Source organism: Pleurodeles waltl, chromosome 5, assembly GCF_031143425.1.
Source record: "Pleurodeles waltl isolate 20211129_DDA chromosome 5, aPleWal1.hap1.20221129, whole genome shotgun sequence".
Lineage (NCBI taxonomy): Eukaryota > Metazoa > Chordata > Amphibia > Caudata > Salamandridae > Pleurodeles > Pleurodeles waltl.
In genome coordinates, this window is record NC_090444.1 from 1,432,168,462 (window position 1) to 1,432,189,616 (window position 21,155).

General features: G+C 42.9%; 1 protein-coding gene across 1 annotated transcript in view; it reads left to right on the forward strand.

The window, feature by feature from the left end:
* LMBRD1 (LMBR1 domain containing 1) overlaps positions 1 to 21,155 on the forward strand; it is a 360,506-nt gene that overhangs the window by 86,245 nt on the left and 253,106 nt on the right. Inside the window, exons 6-7 of the mRNA XM_069235723.1 lie at positions 10,018 to 10,106; positions 12,659 to 12,732. Coding sequence (XP_069091824.1) covers positions 10,018 to 10,106; positions 12,659 to 12,732 — 163 coding nt within the window. The remainder of the gene's footprint in view (positions 1 to 10,017; positions 10,107 to 12,658; positions 12,733 to 21,155) is intronic.

Sequence of the window (21,155 nt, forward strand, 5' to 3'; positions counted from 1 at the left end):
CGCAGTTGAACTCTGGGACCTACTGACCTCGACCTCGCCTTCCTAACCGAAACCTCGACACACCCGGCCTCAGAAACCGACATAGCCATAGCCATCCCTGAAGGCTACAAAATCACCAGAAGAGAACGCACCAACATACCAGGAGGAGGAATCGCCATAGTCCACAAAAGCACCATCAGAGTCTCGACCAGCACCCATGACACCCTCAACCTCGCCGAGCACCTCCACTTCAGAATCCACATCAACGCCAATACCACCCTCAAAGGAACTCTGATCTACAGACCCCCAAGCCCCGCTCTAATTTCTGCGAAGCTATCGCCGACATCGTCAGCACCAACGCCCTCGACTCCACAGAGTACATCCTCCTCGGCGATCTGAACTTTCACCTAGAAAACAACAACAACAACCCCAACTCCACCAACCTGCTGGACAACCTCGCCAACCTCGGCCTCAGACAACTCGTAAGCTCACCCACCCACTCTGCAGGCCACACACTCGACCCCGTCTTCTCAGCCAGCAACTACATCTATATCAGCCACACCCCGAACTCAGCTGGACAGACCACTGATGCATCCACTTCTCCTACCAGAAGCCAGTCACCCACCACCACTGCACACAACCCCCCCCAAAGCAACTGGAGAAAAATATCAACGGATCAACTGATTTCCACACTCGCCCAGGACCCACCCCCCTGAGACCACGGACCCCAACACAGCCACCACCAACCTGAATCGCTGGATAGTGGACTGTGCCAACACCCTCGCACCGCTAAAAAAAAAACCAAACACCCTCTACAGAATCAAGGCCAGATGGTTCACCCCAGACCTACAGGAATCGAAACGGCTATGCCGCAGAATGGAAATAACCTGGCACCGCGAACCTACCAACTCCAACCACATCGCATTCAAGGATGTCAGACGCAAACATCACCAACTGATCCGCACCACCAAAAGGACCCACTTCAAAAACCACATTGACACCACCGCTCACAACAGTAAAGAGCTATTCGGCATCATCAAAGAGCTCTCGGCTCCCAAGACTTGCTCCAACGAACCCCTGCCATCACAGGAGTTCTGCAACTCACTTGCAACCCACTTCCGTCAAAAGATAGAAGAAATCCACAACAGCTTCAACCCCCAGCCAGCTGACTACAAACACCCACAAACCCAGTCCCCCCAAGCGACACCTACCTCCTCCACACCTGGGCCCCCGTCAACAAAGAAGACACCTCAACACCATGGCCTCCATCCACTCCGGATCACCATCGGATCCCTGCCCACACCATATCTTCAATAATGCAAATATCATCATCGCACCCCCCCCTCTGCAACACCATCAACAGCTCCTTCAAGTCAGCCACCTTCCCAGAAAGCTGGAAGCACGCAGAAGTCAACGCCCTGCTGAAAAAAAAACAAGGCAGACCCAGACGACCCGAAGAACTACCAACCAAGCTCGCTCCTCCCGTTCCCAGCCAAAGTAATTGAAAAAATTGTGAACAGCCAACTATCCCGATTCCCTGGAAGACAGCAAGGCACTCAACACCTCCCAATCCAGATTCGGCAAACACCACAGCACCGAGACTGCACTCATTGCTGCCACAGACGACATCAGGACCATGCTCGACGAAGGAGAAACAGCAGCACTCATCCTCCTGGACCCCTCCGCAGCCTTCAACACGGTTTGTCATCACACTCTCTGCACAAGCCTCCATAACGCCGGAATCCGCGACAAAGCACTCAACTGGATCTCATCATTTCTTTCAGGCAGAACCCAGAGAGTCCGCCTTCCACCATTCATATCAGAAGCCTCCAGTATCATCTGTGGCGTCCCCCAAGGCTCATACCTCAGCCCCATGCTCTTCGACGTGTACATAACCCCACTTGCCAACATCGCTCGAATATACCACATCAACATAATTTCCTACGCAGACGACACTCAGCTAATCCTCTCCCTCACAAAAGACCCCACAGCTGCAAAAAACAACCTCCACAACGGACTCCAAGCCATCGCCAGCTGGATGGAAGCAAGCTGCCTCAAATGAAACACAGACAAGACAGAGATCCTCATCTTCGGAGCCAACCCCTCAGCATTGAACGTCTTCTGGTGGCCCACCTCCCTAGGATCCGCAACACCACCACCCACACACGTAACCTGGGATTCATCCTGGATTCCACGCTCAGCATGACTCAGCAGGTCAACGCCATCTCCTCTTCTTGCTACAACACCCTCCGCATGCTCTGAAAAATCTTCAAGTGGATTCCTTTCGAAATCAGAAAAACTGTCACTCACGCCCTGGTCAGCAGCTGACTGGACTACAGAAATGCCCTATATGCAGGAACAACAACCAAACTCCAAACAAAGCTGCAAAGAATCCAGAATGCATCCGCCCGACTCATTCTGGACATCCCATGCCGCCACCACATCACCCCCCACCTCAGAGACTTACACTGGCTACCAATACCAAAGAGGATCACCTTCAAACTCCTCATCCACGCACACAAGGCCCGCCACAACACAGGCCCAACCTACCTCAACCAAATACTCACCTTCCACACCCCGACCCACAAACTTTGCTCCGCCAGCCTCGTCCTCGCCTACGTTCCCCGCATCTGCTGCACCACTGCAGGAGGAAGATCCTTCTCCCACTTGGCCGCCAAGACCTTGAACTTCCTACCGCTCCACCTTCGCCAGACCCAAGACCTCTTAACTTTCAGGAAACACCTATATACATGGCTTTACGACCAGTAGCCTCCCCCCCCCCCAGTGCCTTGAGATCCTAACGGGTGATTAGTGCGCTTTATAAATCTTGTGATTGATTGATGCCTCCTAAGATCAGTGGACCCCGTGGGGAGGAGGAGAATACCTGGAGGAGCAAGGCACAGTGGGGATCCTGCCGAGTGGATCCTCACGAGTGGAGTGAGATGCCCAGTCCGGTGGAGACCTCTGCACAGACTGTCTGCCATGTGCCAGAAGGAGGCAGCTGTGAAGTAAGGGCAGCTGCCCTCATGCAGGGCCGATTGCAGTGGCACTTTTTTTTAGATTTAGTTAGGAAAACGTTTATTTTGTGAACTGAACATATAAAAGTTATTTTACAATGCATATTAGTGTTTTAATGTGTTTTATAGTGATTTCTATTCTTACAATTCCATTGTGCATGTTTTAATAGCCTGGCTTTATAATTAACTGGTTTATATGGACACTAAACTTTCAATTAATGTTATTGCATTGAATTGATAGTCTGCTGTGTTAAATCAGGAGCTGTACCGCACCAGATCATACAGCACCTCTTCCCAATTCTTCAGAAAGCTTACCAAGTCTGTATCTTCTAACGCCAGAAGGAGTCCAATTGGTCGTTGGTCAAACATCTCCGATGTGCTACTCCCCTTATTCTAAATAAATCATCAACATTTTGTTGTATTTCACTATCCCTTAATTTACCTCTTCGGATTAACTTAGCTTCAAGCCCATAATCATGCACCTACTCTCCTGCTGCGTAATTTCCCCCTTCATGTTCCTCATACTGTTTCCAAGTGAAAGAAGACTTCATTCTCTTTTCTAGTTTCCTGGCAGTACCAGCTTTAGTCTTGTTGATATGTTGTAGCATTTCCAAAGAGCTGTGGTGAGGGTGAGAAAGACCCATGGGAACCAGCTCTGAAGGCAGCTTTGCTGTTTTTCCCCCACTTTGAAGCCTCTTCACTGGCCTGATGCTTCCACAGACTTTGTGCAGTCACCGAGCCCTAGTTTTGAGGATTATCAGATGAGAAACATTTTTTTATTGCCATCTTTCTGTTCTCCTGAGGGTCCAGCAACCCTGGGCGTCTCCAATCTGATATTGCTCTTATCTTCCATTTATCTTTCAAACTATCCAGTTCGAGAGTGCACCCCCGCCACTGTAATGCCCAGCAAAGGATCTCTGCAGGCCACCTAACTCTCATCTGGTAACTCTGTGTCCCATGGCAGATGTTACATACACTTTGAGTGTTTCAGTGCCACCAGAATGATTCCTGTCCGAGCACACACTGCTGAGGGGATTAAAACTGATACAGCCCTCTTCAGCAGCTAACGAGGGTCAGAGGTCAAGTAATGGCCATTTGAAATAGTGGTCTGCTTGTAAACTAGAGCTGTATGCATGTCTTGCATCCACAGGACTCTCTCTGGCCCAGGAACTCTCAGAGAAAGTAATCATGCTGCTTCAGTGTTAAACCATTGCCCTTTATAGATACTTTTGGGCAATGGAGAAGTCAGAATGCAGCAATTTCAAAGACATAATGGTCCTACCGCTACAAACCAAACAGTAACAGTCAAATATACAGTTCGCCCAAAATGCAATTAATGTTAGGAAATGGATGTGATTTTGGAAGTATAAAACACTGTTTACCAATTGCTGTTTGTTTTCGCTGAACTCCCCCTTAACCCAAGTTGAATGTCACTTTCCGTGTGATTTAACTTTCCATAATATGCCATAGTCTTATAAATTACTTGGTATCCTTTGATGTTCAAATGACAATTAACAAGTTGAAATTTAAATTTGGATTGACATGTTTGATTTACCGGTAAGTCCCTAGTAAAGTTCACCAGAGATGCCCAGGGCCTGCAAATCAAATGCTACTGGTGGACCTGCAGCACTGATTGTGCCATCCACATGAGTGGCCCTGTAAACATGTCTCAGGCCTGCCACTTCAGTGTCTTGTGTGTGCATTTTTAAGCTGCCAGTTCGACTTGGCAAGTGTATCCTCTTGCCAGACCCAAACCTTCCCTTTTAGTACATGTACAGCACCCCTAAGGTAGGACCAGTGCAGTCCCATGGGCAGGGTGCAGTGCATTTAAAAGGTAGAACATGTTGTTTTAGTGGGTTTTACATGTCCCGATAGTGAAATACTGCCAAATTCATTTTTCACTATTGCAGGCATGTCTTTCCCATAGGTCAACATAGGGATTGCATTTAAATTCCTCTTAAGTGTAATTTCCCATTGGGAGCAGATTGAGATGTGGAGTTTGAGGTCTCTGAACTCACAATTTAAAAACACATATTTTAGTGAAGTTGGTTTTTAGATTGTCAGTTTCAAAATGCCACTTTTAGAAAGTGGGCATTTTCTTGCTTAACCATTCTGTGCCTGTGGTTGGCTGCTGAATCCGAATCTGGGTCAGACTGACAGGCTGGCTGTGACTTAACTCTAGACAATGACACATAGCGAGTTGAGGTGTGTCCTGCATTTCCTGATGGGTCTTCCTGGGGTAGAGTGGGAGGGAGGAGCTGACACCTGCCTGTCTTCATACAATGCAGTCTCTGATCCCTCGAGTGTGTCAGAACTCAGGCCTGGGCCAATGCATGATCTTTTGAACAACAGAGACTTTCCTTTGACATTTGCCTACTTCAAAGGCAGAAATGAGTATAAGTAATGGACCCAAAACCCCAGACTTTCAGAACACTTCTGGATCAAAAGGAACCTTTGCCAAGGAGAAGAGCTGAAGAGCTGTGAGGAGGAGTACTGCCCCTTTGCTGTGTGTGCTTTGCTGGGGTGGCCTGTAGTTACTGCTTCTGCTGTAGAGAGGAGAAAGACTGGACTTCGCTGTATATCCTGCTTGTGAAGTTTCTTCAGGGGCTTGATGTAGAGCTTACCCCCTGTTAGAAGTCTCGGGGATATATAAAAGACTTCAAATGTATCTGCCTACATCACTTTTGTGCTGCAACAGAAGAAAAACTACCACAATGCTGTCACCGAGCTGCTGATTGCACTATGACCTGGGGACCCTGCACGTCACACTGCACAGCTTCACGCCACAACCCTGGTCTCCCTGACGCTACAGGAGGCCATTGCCGAGCCTCTGCCTGCACCATGACCTATGGGCACTACACATCGCATCGTCCCGCTTTGCACCACAGTCCCGACGCCATCAACACCAGCGCTCCTGACTTTGTCATCAGCACAGAGTTCGATCTGCAGCATGTGACTTCAAGGGCCCAATGACCCCTGCACCGACCTCCGGAACCGACACCTGCTGACAACAGCGACGCCGTACTTTGGATCACATCGCAAGGACTACAAATCCCTGTGTTTCCAAGGTACTGTTTGTGGGTGTTCCGACACCGTAGCTGGCCCTTGACCTCACGGTTGGCCTGAACTGTTGGATTTGTTGTTCAACAATTCCATGATAGCTCCAGACGGAGGTATTGACTTCAAGGAACTGTATTTTTAAGTAATTCTTGCAAAATCTATGTCTTTATTGCTGTATGTTGGATTTTTCTCAGTTTGATTGTGTTTTACACAGATAAATATTGGCTATTTTTCTGAAACCGTTGTGGTGTACTTTTGTAGTATTTTCACTGTATTACTGTGTGTTATGTGCAAATGCTTTACACATTGCTTCCGAGATGAGACGAACTGTTAGGGCCAAACTACCAAGGGGGTGAGCAGGGGTTATCTTAGGTGTATGTGACTCCCTTATCCTTCCTTGGAAGAAGGATCCCTACGTGGACAGGGTGCAAGCCACTGCCAACTAGAGACTCCCATTTCTAATGTACTGTGCAACTAAAATAAGGCCTAAGACCATTTTTATGAAATTGCTTAATAAAGCTCCTGGGTTGAATCTGCCTGTGAGTAGTTCCAACAGCACACTCTTTTTGTGAACTGGGACACCGCACTGATATTTAAGTGTCATATTACTTGGGGACTAATGGAGAAGAGTACATGACATTGCGTATTTTTCTTGATTTTTGTTGGGTGTAAGTGGATTGTCTCTGGTTGGAGTTTTAGGAGAAAGAGAGATGAGCACAGAGAAAAGAATGATCATCTATACTGTTTCCATTTGTTAAAGATATCAAACTTAATATGAAGGCATATCCTGAGAATAGGAACTGGAACATACAGCTTCATAATCTGAGAAGGGATAGTCTGAGATTATTGGTTGACTTCACCAATTGCCGACTGGGTTTATCTTTCAGTTTGTGCTGCACGTAAAATGCTTTCTTGATGCTGTCTTGAAAGTCATCTGTCCAGCTGCTAGATCCTTTGGCAAGATTTGTCTCCTGCTCTACCTTTAATGGGTGGAATATGAAATCTTTTCTAAGGTCATTTGGTCCTTGTGTCTTTCTGGCTGTCATGGACAAGGAGGTCCAGATTTTGCCAGTAAAGCCTCATTTCCTGTGTGAAAGTTCACTTTTGTATTTGGTGAGTGTACAGGGTTTGGAAAAAGAGAACACTAGGTCTTCCTGGAAGAAAATCAGTGAACCAGTTACAGGTGGACATATGTGCAGTCTTATTTTGTACCTGGGAAATACAGAAGTTCCTATGGTCAAAGAAAGAAGTTGGTGTCAAAGACATTCAAAGTGCTACATGGAGCAGGATGTTTTGCTGTGAACCTGAAATGGAGTTGTGGGTGATCACATGCAACAGCAAACTAAAGACTGGCATCTGAGGAACCAGTGCAGCAAATGTATTTCAAGTTTCGGTTTTGGCAAAAAAAATCCTGTGGAGTTCAGTAGTTTCCATTCAGGTGAGTAGAATATCTAATTATTCAATGTATTTTCCCTAAAACATTTCTTCACATGTACGCATTTGTCTTGAGCCCTTGTTTCTCTTCAGCATCCTGAGTGGCTGTTGTGAGTAAAAAAAACTAAAAACTAAAAAAAAAATCACTCAAACTCAAAAGAGTAGCTTTACCCCAGAGGAAACACAGTTCATCTTTGCTACAATTGTTGATCCTTATATCAGATTTAATGTATTTTTGTTTTGCATTTTATATATTATATCCTTTTAGGTAGTTTAGCTCAGTTTACACCTTATTACATTTTTAGCTGCTTTACCATATGTTGCTTTTGGTATTTATTCTCATTTCATATGCATTTGTCTGATAAAAGCTTTGCTGCGTGCACTGAGCTTCGTTTAACGGTGAGACAGAAATTCCTCATACAACTCAGTTTAAGCCTTGCTCCAGCAAAATCCCAGCTCGCCTCAAGACTGAGGCCCACCTGTCTGTTGTATTTTAACAATCCAATTTCCTATAGAGATGTACTGGATTAATTTCAGGCAGCATTTATTCTTTGTACTTGATCAAAGAATATTTGCTTGTTGGATGTAATCTCATCCCCTAGTTGAAGTGGTTCTACCTGAGGTAACCAAACACCACAGTATATGAGTATAAGAGATCCATTCAGAACTGATGTAGAAGCTCATTGAAAAAACACATATATTGCACTAAGTCAGTCAGTGGAGTTTCCTCAGAACAAGTAGATGCACAACTCAAGTAAATTCGCAAATACCATCAGTATTTGGTCCTCACACAGAAACAGTAACAGTAGATTCCCAGGACATCCCCAGACACTACTTTTAGGTGGATCAATGGTGTCCACCCAAGTACAGCTAAGGTACAGCCCTAGGAGATCTCCGCAACAAGAAAGTGTTATCTGCTTTTCTCTTCCGACGTTTACTCCAGCATCACTTGCCATCAGTAATAGCAAGATTCTCCGGTCACCTGTGTGCCCAGTGTGTAAAAGCATTCCTGTTATACTGTTATGTTCTTCGGAACCTTCTGATCCGGTTGTCAAAAAACATGATACCTAGAGCCATTAACTAACCTGCAGCTTATAATATTTCATTGTGTTCCCACCTTTGCAGTTCATATTGTAAAATTTAATGAATGAAAAATGAGCATGATGGAAATCTATGTATTTTTAAACATACCAAAGGTAGTTTAGGAATTCTGGTTATTTGTACAACTTTGAATTTGGGGGTACCCATACACCATGTGATTCAAAGGGCATTTGGCAAAATGTGTTCTTTTGTGTACAGTGGCTAACTTTTAGAAGCCACAAATAGTGGGAAATTCAGTAGATTATAACACGTGTTATGCTACGACATATTTCCACCCTTCTGATACAAATGGGGCCCTACTTGAGTGGCTGGGCCTATCGTTAACTAAAGAAAAGGCCCAAAAATGCAATTTGGAGACATCAACATTTTTGCTTCGAAAATTCACTCAGTGTGGTGATGTGGGTAGCTGTTGATTTTGGATTGTGCTCGGCAGCGTACTATACATTTCTGAGAACTGACATCCAGGTGAGCCCAGGGGTTTGTGGCTTGTGAGGATCCCACTACGTTTTCCTATCCAAAATTGAATGCAGACCTTACACTTTGGCTAAAATCTCACATTTTTGTGAGGGAAAGTTCCTGAATCTACATGGATCTACAAAATTCTCATCACTCAGCAATCCCATACTTCTACCGATGAAAACAGCACCCCACTTGTGTGGCTGCACCTGGTGCCTGCAACACAATAGGCTCCAAAATGCCATGTGGAGACATTAAGTATTTACAATGAACATCAATAGCTGTAGTATAAAACCTGGACATTTCTGGAAACAAGATACATAGGGGGTCCAGAGTTTTGGACTTGCTTGGAGCCCATGAAGTTTATTTACCCTAACTGCCCTGCAAACATCAAACATTTGCTAAAATCATGTATTTTCCTTTTCTTTGTGGAGAAACTCTGGAATCAGCTGAAATTCACAAAGCTCCTACTACCCAATCTTCCCACACAGACGGAAGCCGTGCCATATTAAGTCAGTGTTGTCTTCGCATAGTCTTACGTAATTCCCTCAACCCCACACATAGGATACCATTTTTATCCAGAAAGATGTGGATACATTGGGTGGTAACTATTTCCAAAAAAGTAGGGCTTGCTCTGGAATCCATAAAAAAGTATACACCTAAGAGCCTGGCATGCTTTCCACTGAATATTGCTTTTTAATATAAGCAGGAATGCAGACTTTATTCAGCAAAATAATCACAAATGAGGAGCCAATTTTAAAATTAATGTAAATAAATTACTTAAGTAATTGCTTCAGGTTTGTTAGTTATAAATTAATTTATAGGCAGGGACATATTCATTTTATTTGCTGTGTTAAACCATTATTTGAAACCGAAAACTAGTGAAGTTAAGATGTTTACTGCCAAAGTTTTAGATGTTTCATAAATGAAAATCTAATCTTATAAAACTGATTTATCTCCTTTGTTACAGTGCATTTGTTCCATTAGATATTCCCAAAAATGTAAATGCTACTGAATGGGAGAAAGTGAAGCATGTGTTTCAGGAACTTGGAAGTAGTCGTAAGTTTTGCCATCTTTCTAATGCACCTAATTTTATTTGTTTTATGCTTCTATTGAAATTTGCTGCTGCTAGTAAAATCTGCTGCTTTTCCTTAGTAGGTCCTTACCAATACATGATTTCTCATTTCACATGGTATTGAGGTTCCAGTGTTGTAACTGTTAAAATTCAGTATGTAACATTTGAGCTTCCAATGAGGATGATAGTGTGTGCTGTCTGTGCAAGAAATGTTATTTCTCTTATCATTTGTCTTGTGGCTGGCATAATCTACAATTTTTGTTTCACAGTAACTTATGCCTTAACTTGTGAGGTGATTGAATATCTAAGAGACTAACACAAAGTTGTTAAAAACAAGCATTTGAAATGCAAAGGGTCTCGCATTTGGGCAAATTATGGTTATTAGCAATGTAAATTCCTAACTGGACCTTTCTTGCCACTTAAATTGAAAATGAAAAGTAAAACAGTTGACATAAGTGGACCAATTCAAAGCGCCACCGCCGCCATGAGCAGGAGTGCGAAGGAGAGACACAAAGGGAAAAAGAAGATCTCTCGCAGTCAAATGTATCTGCAATGGTGCAACTATCCATGGATCGATGGCCAAGGCGGTAACAAAACTGCCCCAGGAGGGACAATCGTAAAGCATTTACCAATTTTTGAAAGGCAAGCTCATGATCGAGTTGTAGTGATGGGCATGCCGTGGGCGTGGTTAAAAGCTACTGCTAAGCTCAACCTAAAAATGAGCATATTATTTAAAAAAGAAACATTGTTCTGGGGTATTCACATGTTCACTGAGAATAGTCTGCTGTTTATTTTGTTCAGAAAATTTCAATGCTAGATAGATAGGACTGCAAGTCAGCAACCTTTCAATCCATCTTCACTTCTGTTCAGTCTATACATAGAAACTCTTGATGGCTTCTTGATCTTTAACACAATCAAGATACACCAGCCTGCTGATGACTCCCTACTTTATAAGTGAGAATGTATTCAATAGGACCTTGATTGTCTTAGCAGTTGGCTTAACTGGTTTCTCATCCATTCTTTGATGGGGTCAGTATTACATTGAATCACAAAAAAAGATACAACCTTATTCGCAGAAATGCCAAACTTGCCTTGAGATGGACACTGTATCTCCAAATTGAAGATGGAGGATGTCACACCTAATCTTGCTTCAACTGCAAACTTAAATTAATTCATTGGTAGTGATCTCTCCATCAGAAGTTACCTTGCATGGAAACGTAAGACGACCTGGTGTCAGTTATCCAGCATGCACAGAATAGAACCTACATGCCTTATATGTAACCTCCCACCACCCTCACCCCCCCAAAAAAACAAGAGCTATTAAAAATAATCCTATTTGGGAATGCAAACACATGGATGGTAGTCTGCTGTTTATGGCAGCTCACCATCCTTGTGTTAGTGGCCAGTCACAGGGGTCACATGTAGCAGCCTGCCTAATTAATATTCATTAGTCATGCCATTGTGTGAAACTTTACAACTGGCGCTTTTGCAATATTAGTAAATTGGTTGCATCGCAAAATTAGACTGGTTACAAAAAGTAATTGTGCAATTTACGACCGCTTTTTGTGACCTGTTGATAAATCTGGCCCAGTAAGCCAAATTCTTGTATCCCATATTCTGTTTCACTCACAGCTGTTCTTCTCAGGCCGGTTTGCTCCTATCTGATCTTGTAAATAGTTTATGCTTTGCATTGGTTGTGGAGAATTGACTTTTGTGCCATGCTTGCATCCCCAGCTCCCGAGCCTTCTTTATAATGTTTCCTTGCTATTGGATATTGTACACCTAGACTAGGGAGTCAGAGCTTAAATTGTGGTTGCCTATTCTCAAGGGAGATTTCCATCAGAGGCCCTTCAAACCTCTCCTATTCAAAGGCAGGCCTGCCCAAGGAACTTCTGCCTTTCCCATCATTCGGTAGCTTGCACGGCTCCTCACAGCCCTTTCCCTAATATATAGAACAAACCGATCACTTTTTTCCCCTCCTTTCCAACATTGTGCAGCATGTGTATACCCACTTTTGTCCACTTGCACCCTGCATCTAAATTCTTGAAAGCTGCACTTTGTCAGCCTTAGGCGTGTGGCTCCCATAGATATCCTTAGCAGCACACTTCTTGTTTCCTCAACACCATTGTTTTAGTTCAACTCTGCCTCTTCGCTTCTCACTGTGGAGTATTCCATTCAGTGTGCAATCATATGTGTTTCTCATGCTCATGAAAGCACACCATGTTCTTTGTTCTCTTCAGGTGATTGAGAGATGGTTGCAGTGGGGCAAAGTAAAATAGGAGGCTAAGTGGTCATCTTGGTTCACTCCAGCCAATTGGAAAAGTGTTTGTTTTTGTCTGTTAGTTTTGGAACAGTGTACCCTCACTCTCTATCTCTTTGTTATCACCCGGGAGCTAACATTGTGCTGAATTTCCAACAATTGTTTCCTTTGAAAATTAGCCCAATAGCACCCTTCTTTCGTATTAGAAATGAAAAGTTAAGTTATGTTCTTGCTATATATTTACTCAAACAATATGTTCTCCACCTTCTATTGCAGATGGTTTAGCAGCGCTGTCATTTTCCATTAGTTCATTGACCTTAATAGGAATGTTGGCAGCTGTCACATACATGGTGAGTTTTATTTTCCAGTTAAACTGTATATTGTATACATTGTGTTTTTTTATACTCTTTGAGGGATTGTTGGATGTGGAATTGCATTACTATATTAAATTAGGCATGCTGCAATTTTGGGTTTAACGAGTTCTAAATTTATAAAAGTGTTACACTGTCACTAAAATTAGGGTGTATTCGTAGCTGTGTTCCAGGAAGACTCTCATTTCTATATTTTAATTGCCTGTGGCCTCATGCTGTATCTGCTTGGTAGCCATGATTGATGAATGAACGTTCTTTTGGCCTTGTCGTATGGTAGGGCTGCATCAAATTCCCCTTCTGATTTAATCATGCAGTGAGCATCAATTCATCTGCTATAGTAGTCCTCGGAAGATGTTGTTTTTGCATCCCTATCAGTCTGATGTTCTGACCAAGTACATCACCAACCAAACCATCTGGCTGTGCATGTGCACCAGTGTGGTAACTAATATCTTTGGGTGTTATGTGTTGATGAAAGAGCAAACAAAAGTCGATTACCATGTTTTTTCCTTAAACTCTTTAAAAACAGCTTTGTTGCTACTGTGGATAAGTTAACTGGAATGTTGGGGTGCCACAGTTGTAGCTTGCCTTTTGAATCTACAATTAAATAAGCCTTGACCTATTTAGGAGTATGAGGAAAGTAAGGAGTTTCATGTTGCCTTAGGCTGGTTGGTCAAGCCAAAAACAATGATTTAACAATGCTTGTCCTTAGATATTCACAACAGTTTATTCTACTGCTTCGATCTTCAATTCAAATCTCACTTGAAAACTCATGCAGCTGTCCTTGCCCAGGCATTTCACTGAAAGTTGAAAACTCATGATTGGGTGCCGATGCCTAAGCAGTTGCCAAACCATGTAAAAACCTCCTATACATTTTCTGAAGCAAGCATCATCTCATGAACATGTACGTGCCTCGGTTGAAATTGAATAGAATGGTTATCCAGTTTGTTTATAAGGGACATTAGAGAATAGCTTAACCAAGGCTCGAAGTAGACAGCTGTGGCTCTAAGTGGATGATGAGGTAGTCCATACTAAAAAGTGTGTGTTGTGTGCCTCAAGAGATGATGTGCAATTAAGACCTGGTAAATGTCCCAGTGTGAGTGTGGTGCAAAGTAGAATTGAGCATAATTTACTTATTAAAATAGCTAGATGCTATTTATAGGTATATATATTTTTTAGATTTTTGTGATGCATGGAGTATACAAACTAAAAGGAGGAACAAAAAAGAAAACACAAATAGAGCAATACAACCCTCTTCTTTTCCAAGAAACATGTTGATTGTACAATGACACCAGAATTTTAAGTTTACTATAATTGTTACAGAATGGTTTCATTTCAGTTCAAGGCTAAATTCCCTTTGTCTTCCAATCAGGACCATCACTATGAGAAAATATCCCATTTTCAGCCTTCAGTTTTGTTGAATGTCACTGCTGAGTTTTAGACTCTGCACACTAGGGCACTGATGTCAGTTGCCCAGTGTATGTGCTCTGACTTCCTAAAGCATGTAGGAATTGGCTATTTAACTCTCCTCCATGGCGATAGTATAAGGTGTAGAAACTACACCCATGGCATGGAAAGTTAAATGTCAGCTGTGGATTGCAGCACTTGTTGCCATCCCCCAGTGTGACAAGTAAATATGTTTTTAGGCCTCTATTTGTAGCCTTACTGCTGCAGTTTAAACCTCCATAGTGACCTGTTAAAAATAACCCTTTTAGAAAGGTAATCCCTCCCTTTTGAATATAAATCAATCAACCCTACGGAAGCCTTGTAGCCTACAAGGTAGGGCCCATGGTAACTAAAAGTAGGTCATGTAGACAATTTACTGTTAGAAGGGCCCTAAAGTGACTGGGCCCTAAAATTGATTCTGTCTGGAAGGCCTAACTGTCCTATGTAGAAAATCAGAGTTTGGTTTTGGCAGGAAAAGCTGTAAGGGGGAGCAATTCAAATTTTATGGCTGTTGAAATATTTGTGTCAGTCATATACTCTTTGTGCATTCATCAATCGGTATTTCTACCTTCGAACATGGTCTTTTTATGGAGTTAAAATCCTTTGGTTGGGCAAGGGTAGAGCAGTATTCAGTGAATTCCTCTCAAAATAGGACACCTTTACCTCGAGGGCCCACTGAAGAATCATCGATCTTGGGAAAATCAGGGTACAGATAAAAAATACCAACACACCCTATCAAGAATGGGAAAGCAAGACGACAGTGGCAGCAGAAGCAACCCAAAAGTCCAAAACTGAAAGTTGACTGAGGCAGCAACCACACCCCATGCCCCCCAACTCCCCTGCCCACCACCAATCTAAAAAAAAACACAAAAAAAAACAGTACTTCGATTATTAAAAACACTTGGAAAACTGTTAAAAGCGCTCAGGTCAACAGTATAAACTAAAACAATACACACTGGAGTGCGCACCTGACCAATAGCAACTGAACCAAGACTACACTGTGCTAGTGACCTCTGCTGGAATGATCCCTAGCCCCGAAGGTCCTGGGGGTTTTAGTAGTGCTGTAGAGCTGCTCCAGAAACTATTGAAACTTGGGATCTAGAGAACATTTTTGTACTTCTAAGACCTAACCAAATCCCTTAACCTGGTGTTAGTGGAATAAATGCTTTGCTCATTCTTTTAGATATGTTGGCGGCCTTTGACATGATTAGTCATAATATTCTCCTTCATTGTCTGGCAGAGATAGGGACACGTGGTCATGCTTTGGCTCGGCTTCAGTTTTTTTCAGTAAAACAAAAGCACATTATTGTGTTGGGACCTTTTAGATCAAAGTAGGAATTGATTAAATATGGTGTCCCCCAGGGTTTATCTTTTAGCCAAACTTTATGCAATCTGTGTACGTCCCTCCTTATTACACTTAGCACATCTGTTGATATCTCCACCATATCTTACGCAGATGATCTGCAACTAACTGATTCTTCACATTGACAAAGATTCTACCAGCTCTGAACTAAATTTAAAAAACTGCCTTTTGGAAGCTATTACCTAGATGAATGAAAATTTCTTCAAGTACAACACAATTAAAATTGAATTTTCACCTTTTGGGAAGAACAACCACTTCTGTCTTTGGATTGGTGGCCAGACAGCCATGATAGCAGTCCCCTGCCTACTAAGATGGTGAAGAACTTAGGAGTCAAGTTTGGTAATGATTTGTCTTGTAACCCTAATGTAAATACTGTGTCAGGGGTCTGCTTTTCTCAGATTAAGTCTGTAAAAACGTTTGTTGATTTTCTACCTTTTTCAGTGAGGAAGTTGGTTGTTCATGCACTGATCGTCTCAAGGCTTGACTACTGTAATAGTCTCCTCTTTGGTCTGCCTAATTATCTGATCCAAAAGCTGCAGGTGGTACAAAATGCTGCAGCAACACTGGTACTTCATTTCCATTGTCAAAGCGCCAGCACAGAGGGTTTGCAGGAGCTCCATTGGTTATCAGTTGGTAAACTGATTCTTTTTAAAGTTTTAAGCTATTGTATATAGGGCTTATTGACAAACTGGTCTCAAATTCCTCTGATTGAGTTGTTCCCTGCTGGCCAACAAGAATGTTGAGATCTGGCTGTAATAATTTTCTGCCAATCCCAAAGTTCTGGCTTTAAGAGGGGGGGTATAGGATCCGATCTATACCTCTTCTCAGGGCAACGGCATGGCACAATCTTCCACTTGTTCTAAAACCAGCTGTCAACCTTGATACTGTGAAAAGGCTTCTGAAAATATGGCTGTTCACTCAGTCTTAAGTATTTCTTTTCTGGAGGGACAGGTTTCTTTAGTTTCAGTGTTGCTAGTGCCGAGATGCCTATCAATGCGGTTGTTGTGCTTTACAAATGTCAAGTTAATTCATTCAGTTGTTCAACCTCTGTTGGAAATGGCCCTTTCTGCTGGGTCACCCCCAGACATTTTTCCTTCTTCCGCCTGTTTTCTGACTCATTTTAGGATTCTGGGCACTTTACTACTGCATACCAGTGGCTTATCGACAGTTGTCATATTTAATTTACTTGTATGTCCCTAGTAAAGTGTACTATATGTGCCCAGGGCCTGTAAATTAAAAGCGACTAGTGGGCCTGCAGCACTGATTGTGCCACCTACTACAGTAGCCCTTCAAACATGCCTCAGTCCTGCCACTGCAGAAGCTGTGTGCAGTATCTAAACAGGCATTTCGACCTGACAAGTGTACCCACTTGCTAGGGCATAAACCTCCTTTTTATTACAGGTTGGCCCTAGTTAGCCCCAAGGGCAGGGTGCAGTGTATTTAAAAGATTGTTCATGTATGTTTAAGTTTAACATGTGCAGATAGTGAAAAACTCATTTTTTCACTATTACAAGGCCTATCTCTCCCTTAGGATAACATTGGAAGTACCTTAAAACACTTTTTTAAGTCTCATTTCATTTCCTAATGGAAAAGATGGAAATATGGAGTTTGGTATCCCTGGAATCACAATTTAAAATCACAACTTAAGGTGTAATTGGATTTTAACTTGTAAGTCTGAAAATGCCACTTTTAGAAAGTTAGCTTTTTTTTTATTTATTTTTTTAACTTCACCTAATCTGAGCCTCTGCCTGTCTCAGAGTACATGTCTGGGGTAGATGACAGCTAGGCTTTGTGCATTCTATCTAGACAGTCACACAATGAGGAGCTTAGGTGTGACTTAAAGGGCCTTAATGGGCCTCAATGACCCATTAACTAGCTTGATGGGGCGGCGGAGCGTAATACTGCCTCACTTACACCTGAATAGAGCTGTGCCTCTCCCTAGAGAAATGGCTGTATAACCCTCTGTAGAGTGTCTGGGGCAAGGGAGGGCAGGCTGAGACCTTGTGGACTTCAAAGGCATGCCTGAAAGTTTCTCCCACCTTCCAGAACCAGGGTGCCACAGTATAAATACTGGACCCCAAATCCCACCATATGAGATCTCTATTGGAACCAAGGACACTCTTCCAAGAAGGACTGCTGTGCTGCCAGGAGGGACTGCCACTCCACAACTGCATTGCTGTGTTGGCCTCCTTCTGCTTTGTGCTCTGCTGTTGGAGGGACGGCTACTTTGCTGTTTGCTCTGCTGTGTTGCCTTGTTGCTTCTGTCCTCCAGTGAGAAGGACTGGACTTGTTCTCTTCGTCCTTGCAACCAAGAATCTCCAAGGGCTTGTTGGCTTGCCCCATTTTCTTCTGCAGTCTCAGGGACATCAAAGACTGCTTGCACCTCTCCTGATGGTGCCGGACTCTGCCATCTGTGAGTCCTACCCTTGCCTGAGGTGCCCCTCTCCAGTCCTGGGCCTCAGAACTGGGTTCTGCAGTTGCAGACTTCAGAAAGTGACGCATCGCTCCCAAGTGTGGCAGAAAAAGCGACACATCGTATCCCTGACGGAGACGCAGCAGTTACCCAATGACAGTGGCTTCACCTACTTTACACATTGCATTTTAAGTTAAGCCTGACTGCTCTGTGCCAAGCTACCAGAGAGTAAGCACAGGTTAATTTAGGATGTGTATCTGACTTATCCTGAATAGGATTCTGGTCCCTACTTGGACAGGGTGAAAACCTCTGCCAATTAGAAACCTGATTTCTAACAACCTCTTTCAGCTTAGTGTGCCCCTGTAGCTTCACAGGCCAACCAGCTGACTCCTTAAACCCACTTCCTTGTCCTGGGTACAAGTGGGGGACGCTGACCCTTTGAGGCCGCTTCCTAGTTCTGGGTGCAAGTAGGAGAAGGTCCAGTTCTTCAGGTCTTCACGCAGGTCTCAGATAACAATTCCAGTCTTCTTCTATTCATTCACAGATAAAGAGAGTGTTCTAATGAGCTGTGAGTGGGGTGCCACGTTTGTAGGATTCACTAATCAGTGGGAGAGGGTGTTTCCTGGATACTCCCTATCCATTGAGGAAAAAGTTCCCAATGGGAAACCTTCTCACTTCTGGAGCACATCCTGTTTGTCATACTCCAAACTATTCCACAGTGCAGTATTCTAAGTAAAAATTCAAGATGGATTAGTGTTTCCACCTTTAGAAGTGGCGTTTGTTTCAGTCAGTTGTGTGTTTAGTGAAATAAGCAGTTCCATTTACACCAAACAAGTCTTGGGGACTAGCTCCCCTCCCATTGAGCTGGTGCCAAATTGGCTATAGAGAATCCAGGAAACAAAAGACCTCTCTTTCCCAGGTGTCTGTTTACACTTAACTATGAATGGGTAGTTCTTTTCAATATAATTAAGTTCCTGAACCCTCCCAAGCTGCAGTTTCTGAAATGATATGTGACGCACCCCTTTCAAGAAGCTAATCTTGTCCTCCATGGGAAATGTTGTCCCTGGGGTAAACAACAAATTAGGTCCCTAATTCAGAGTTTGGTGTGTTAATCAAAATCTTGTCATTACTTGGCTAGATTATTTGCATGTTGCTCATCTCCTGCTAAATCCATATATATTGTTAATTTCATTATTTTGTGATAAATCGTTGTTAATTATTTATAACGGGTATCCAGTTAGTCCCCAGTGCACTTCAGGTGATTAGCCACCCTTCATTAGGGGATATATACACACTGTTTCCATTAATGGTGTTGCTCAAATGTCTGGCTGGCACCAAGCCAGGAATCCCCATGGTATGTGACAGGTCTTCTGCCATAATGGCATTAAGCCATTGTTTCTTCTCTGGAAACAGTTTTGACACCTGATTAAGGAAAGTACAAATAAGCTAATGCTAATTAGCGTGCTGGAGGTTACAAGGAAGTCTACATTTTGAAAAGTCACTTTTCCTAAATATTTATTAAAAATCTGACTTCGCCACTAAATTCATTTTCAATAAACATTACAAAAGGTGTTTGAGTTATGCTGGTGACTTGTGCCCAACTAAAGATAGCAGAGTGGTGATTTATGTTTTGTCATCAATAGGATTTTGAGGGCTAGTTACTGTAGGCTCATGACAATACTGTACTCTTGCATGTACTGCTGTTAAGTACTAGGCACCGTATCTTGTGGGCTACAAGGCCTGCTTAGGGGTGACTTGTTTAATATTTAAAATTTGGGTTCCTTTCTATCAAAAATTGTTTTCTTTGTCACTGTAGTGAATGGCACAGTAAGAGTTGCAGTCCAGAGGTGTCCCTTAATTTTCCATTCCATTGGTGTATGTTCTTGAATCATATAAGATGGCTTTTACTGTAAGGTCAAGTGTACCAATTCTGCGTTAGCCCATTTTACCATGCTTTAGGGATCAGAGAGTATACACTGAGGGCTGGACAGTATTAGTTTCGGGTGTAGAGTTAAAAAGAAAAACAGCAATACCAGCCAGCAAAAAATGGATGTGGCCTTGCAAAAAGAGGCACTTTCTCCAAGTCTGCAAACAAACTTTGTAATATAAGCACATAGCACTAAATTGTGCAGAACCACTCTTTATGATCCACTGCTTATTGGATGGTAGATACTAAATTCATCAAAAATGTTAAAACTGTTTTCTAAAGCTGATCAATCTAAGGAATCTAATTTACCCTATCAAAAGCTTTAGTAGCATCCATTGTTATAACTGCCAGCGGTAATTTGCATGCTTTTGCTAGATCGATTGCCCCAACCAATTCATGGGATAACTCATGCATGTACCTTCCGTTTAAGAAGCCCTTTTGATCACCCTGGATCAGTCCCCCAATTACCAAACTTACCTGTTAGCCAAAATGCTTGAAAATAATTTGTAATCACTATTTAATAAAGGGATTGGCCTATATGATTCACAAGATAGGGGGTCTTTTCCCCCAAAGTCAGGGTAATCACAGCCTCATTCCAAGACTTTGGGAGGGGAATCTCTCCATTGAGAACAAGATTAAAAAGCTGAGTTAGAACTGGGACTATCGCACCTTGCAGTTTAACATAAAATTCAACTGGCAGACCATCAGGTCCTGCTGCCTTCCCCATTTTGCCTTTAGCAATGGCCTGAACTAGCTCGCCTAATAAAATCTCCTCCTCCAAAATTGCCTTTCCTTTATTATCCAATTTCCTCATCTGTAAACCTTCTACTTCTTGTTGGCCAATGATTCAAAAAAACTTACAAATATGTCTTGCACCTCTGAAGCCTCCCTTAAAACCGTCCCTGTAGTGGGGTCCCTTATTCCTGTTATCTCGTTTCTTACAGAATCTGACTTAATCTTCCATGCCAGTAACTTGCCGGCACCTTCGCTGTATTCAAAATGTGCCAGTTTGCTTGCCTCCCACCTTTCTCTTACTCTTGTTTCTATCATGGCTACCAGCGAGGACTGTTTAGATGACAGTTCAAACCGTGTGGATTCCTAATTTCTACCTTCTTTCTGTAAATTTACCAGCTTTTGCTCTAAACACGCTATATACTGAACTTCCTGATTATAACCTCAGTTTTTCTGTGCAGAGATCCTAATCAGGATCCCTCTAATATAAGCCTTAAAAGCATCCCAGACCACTTGGGGAGCTA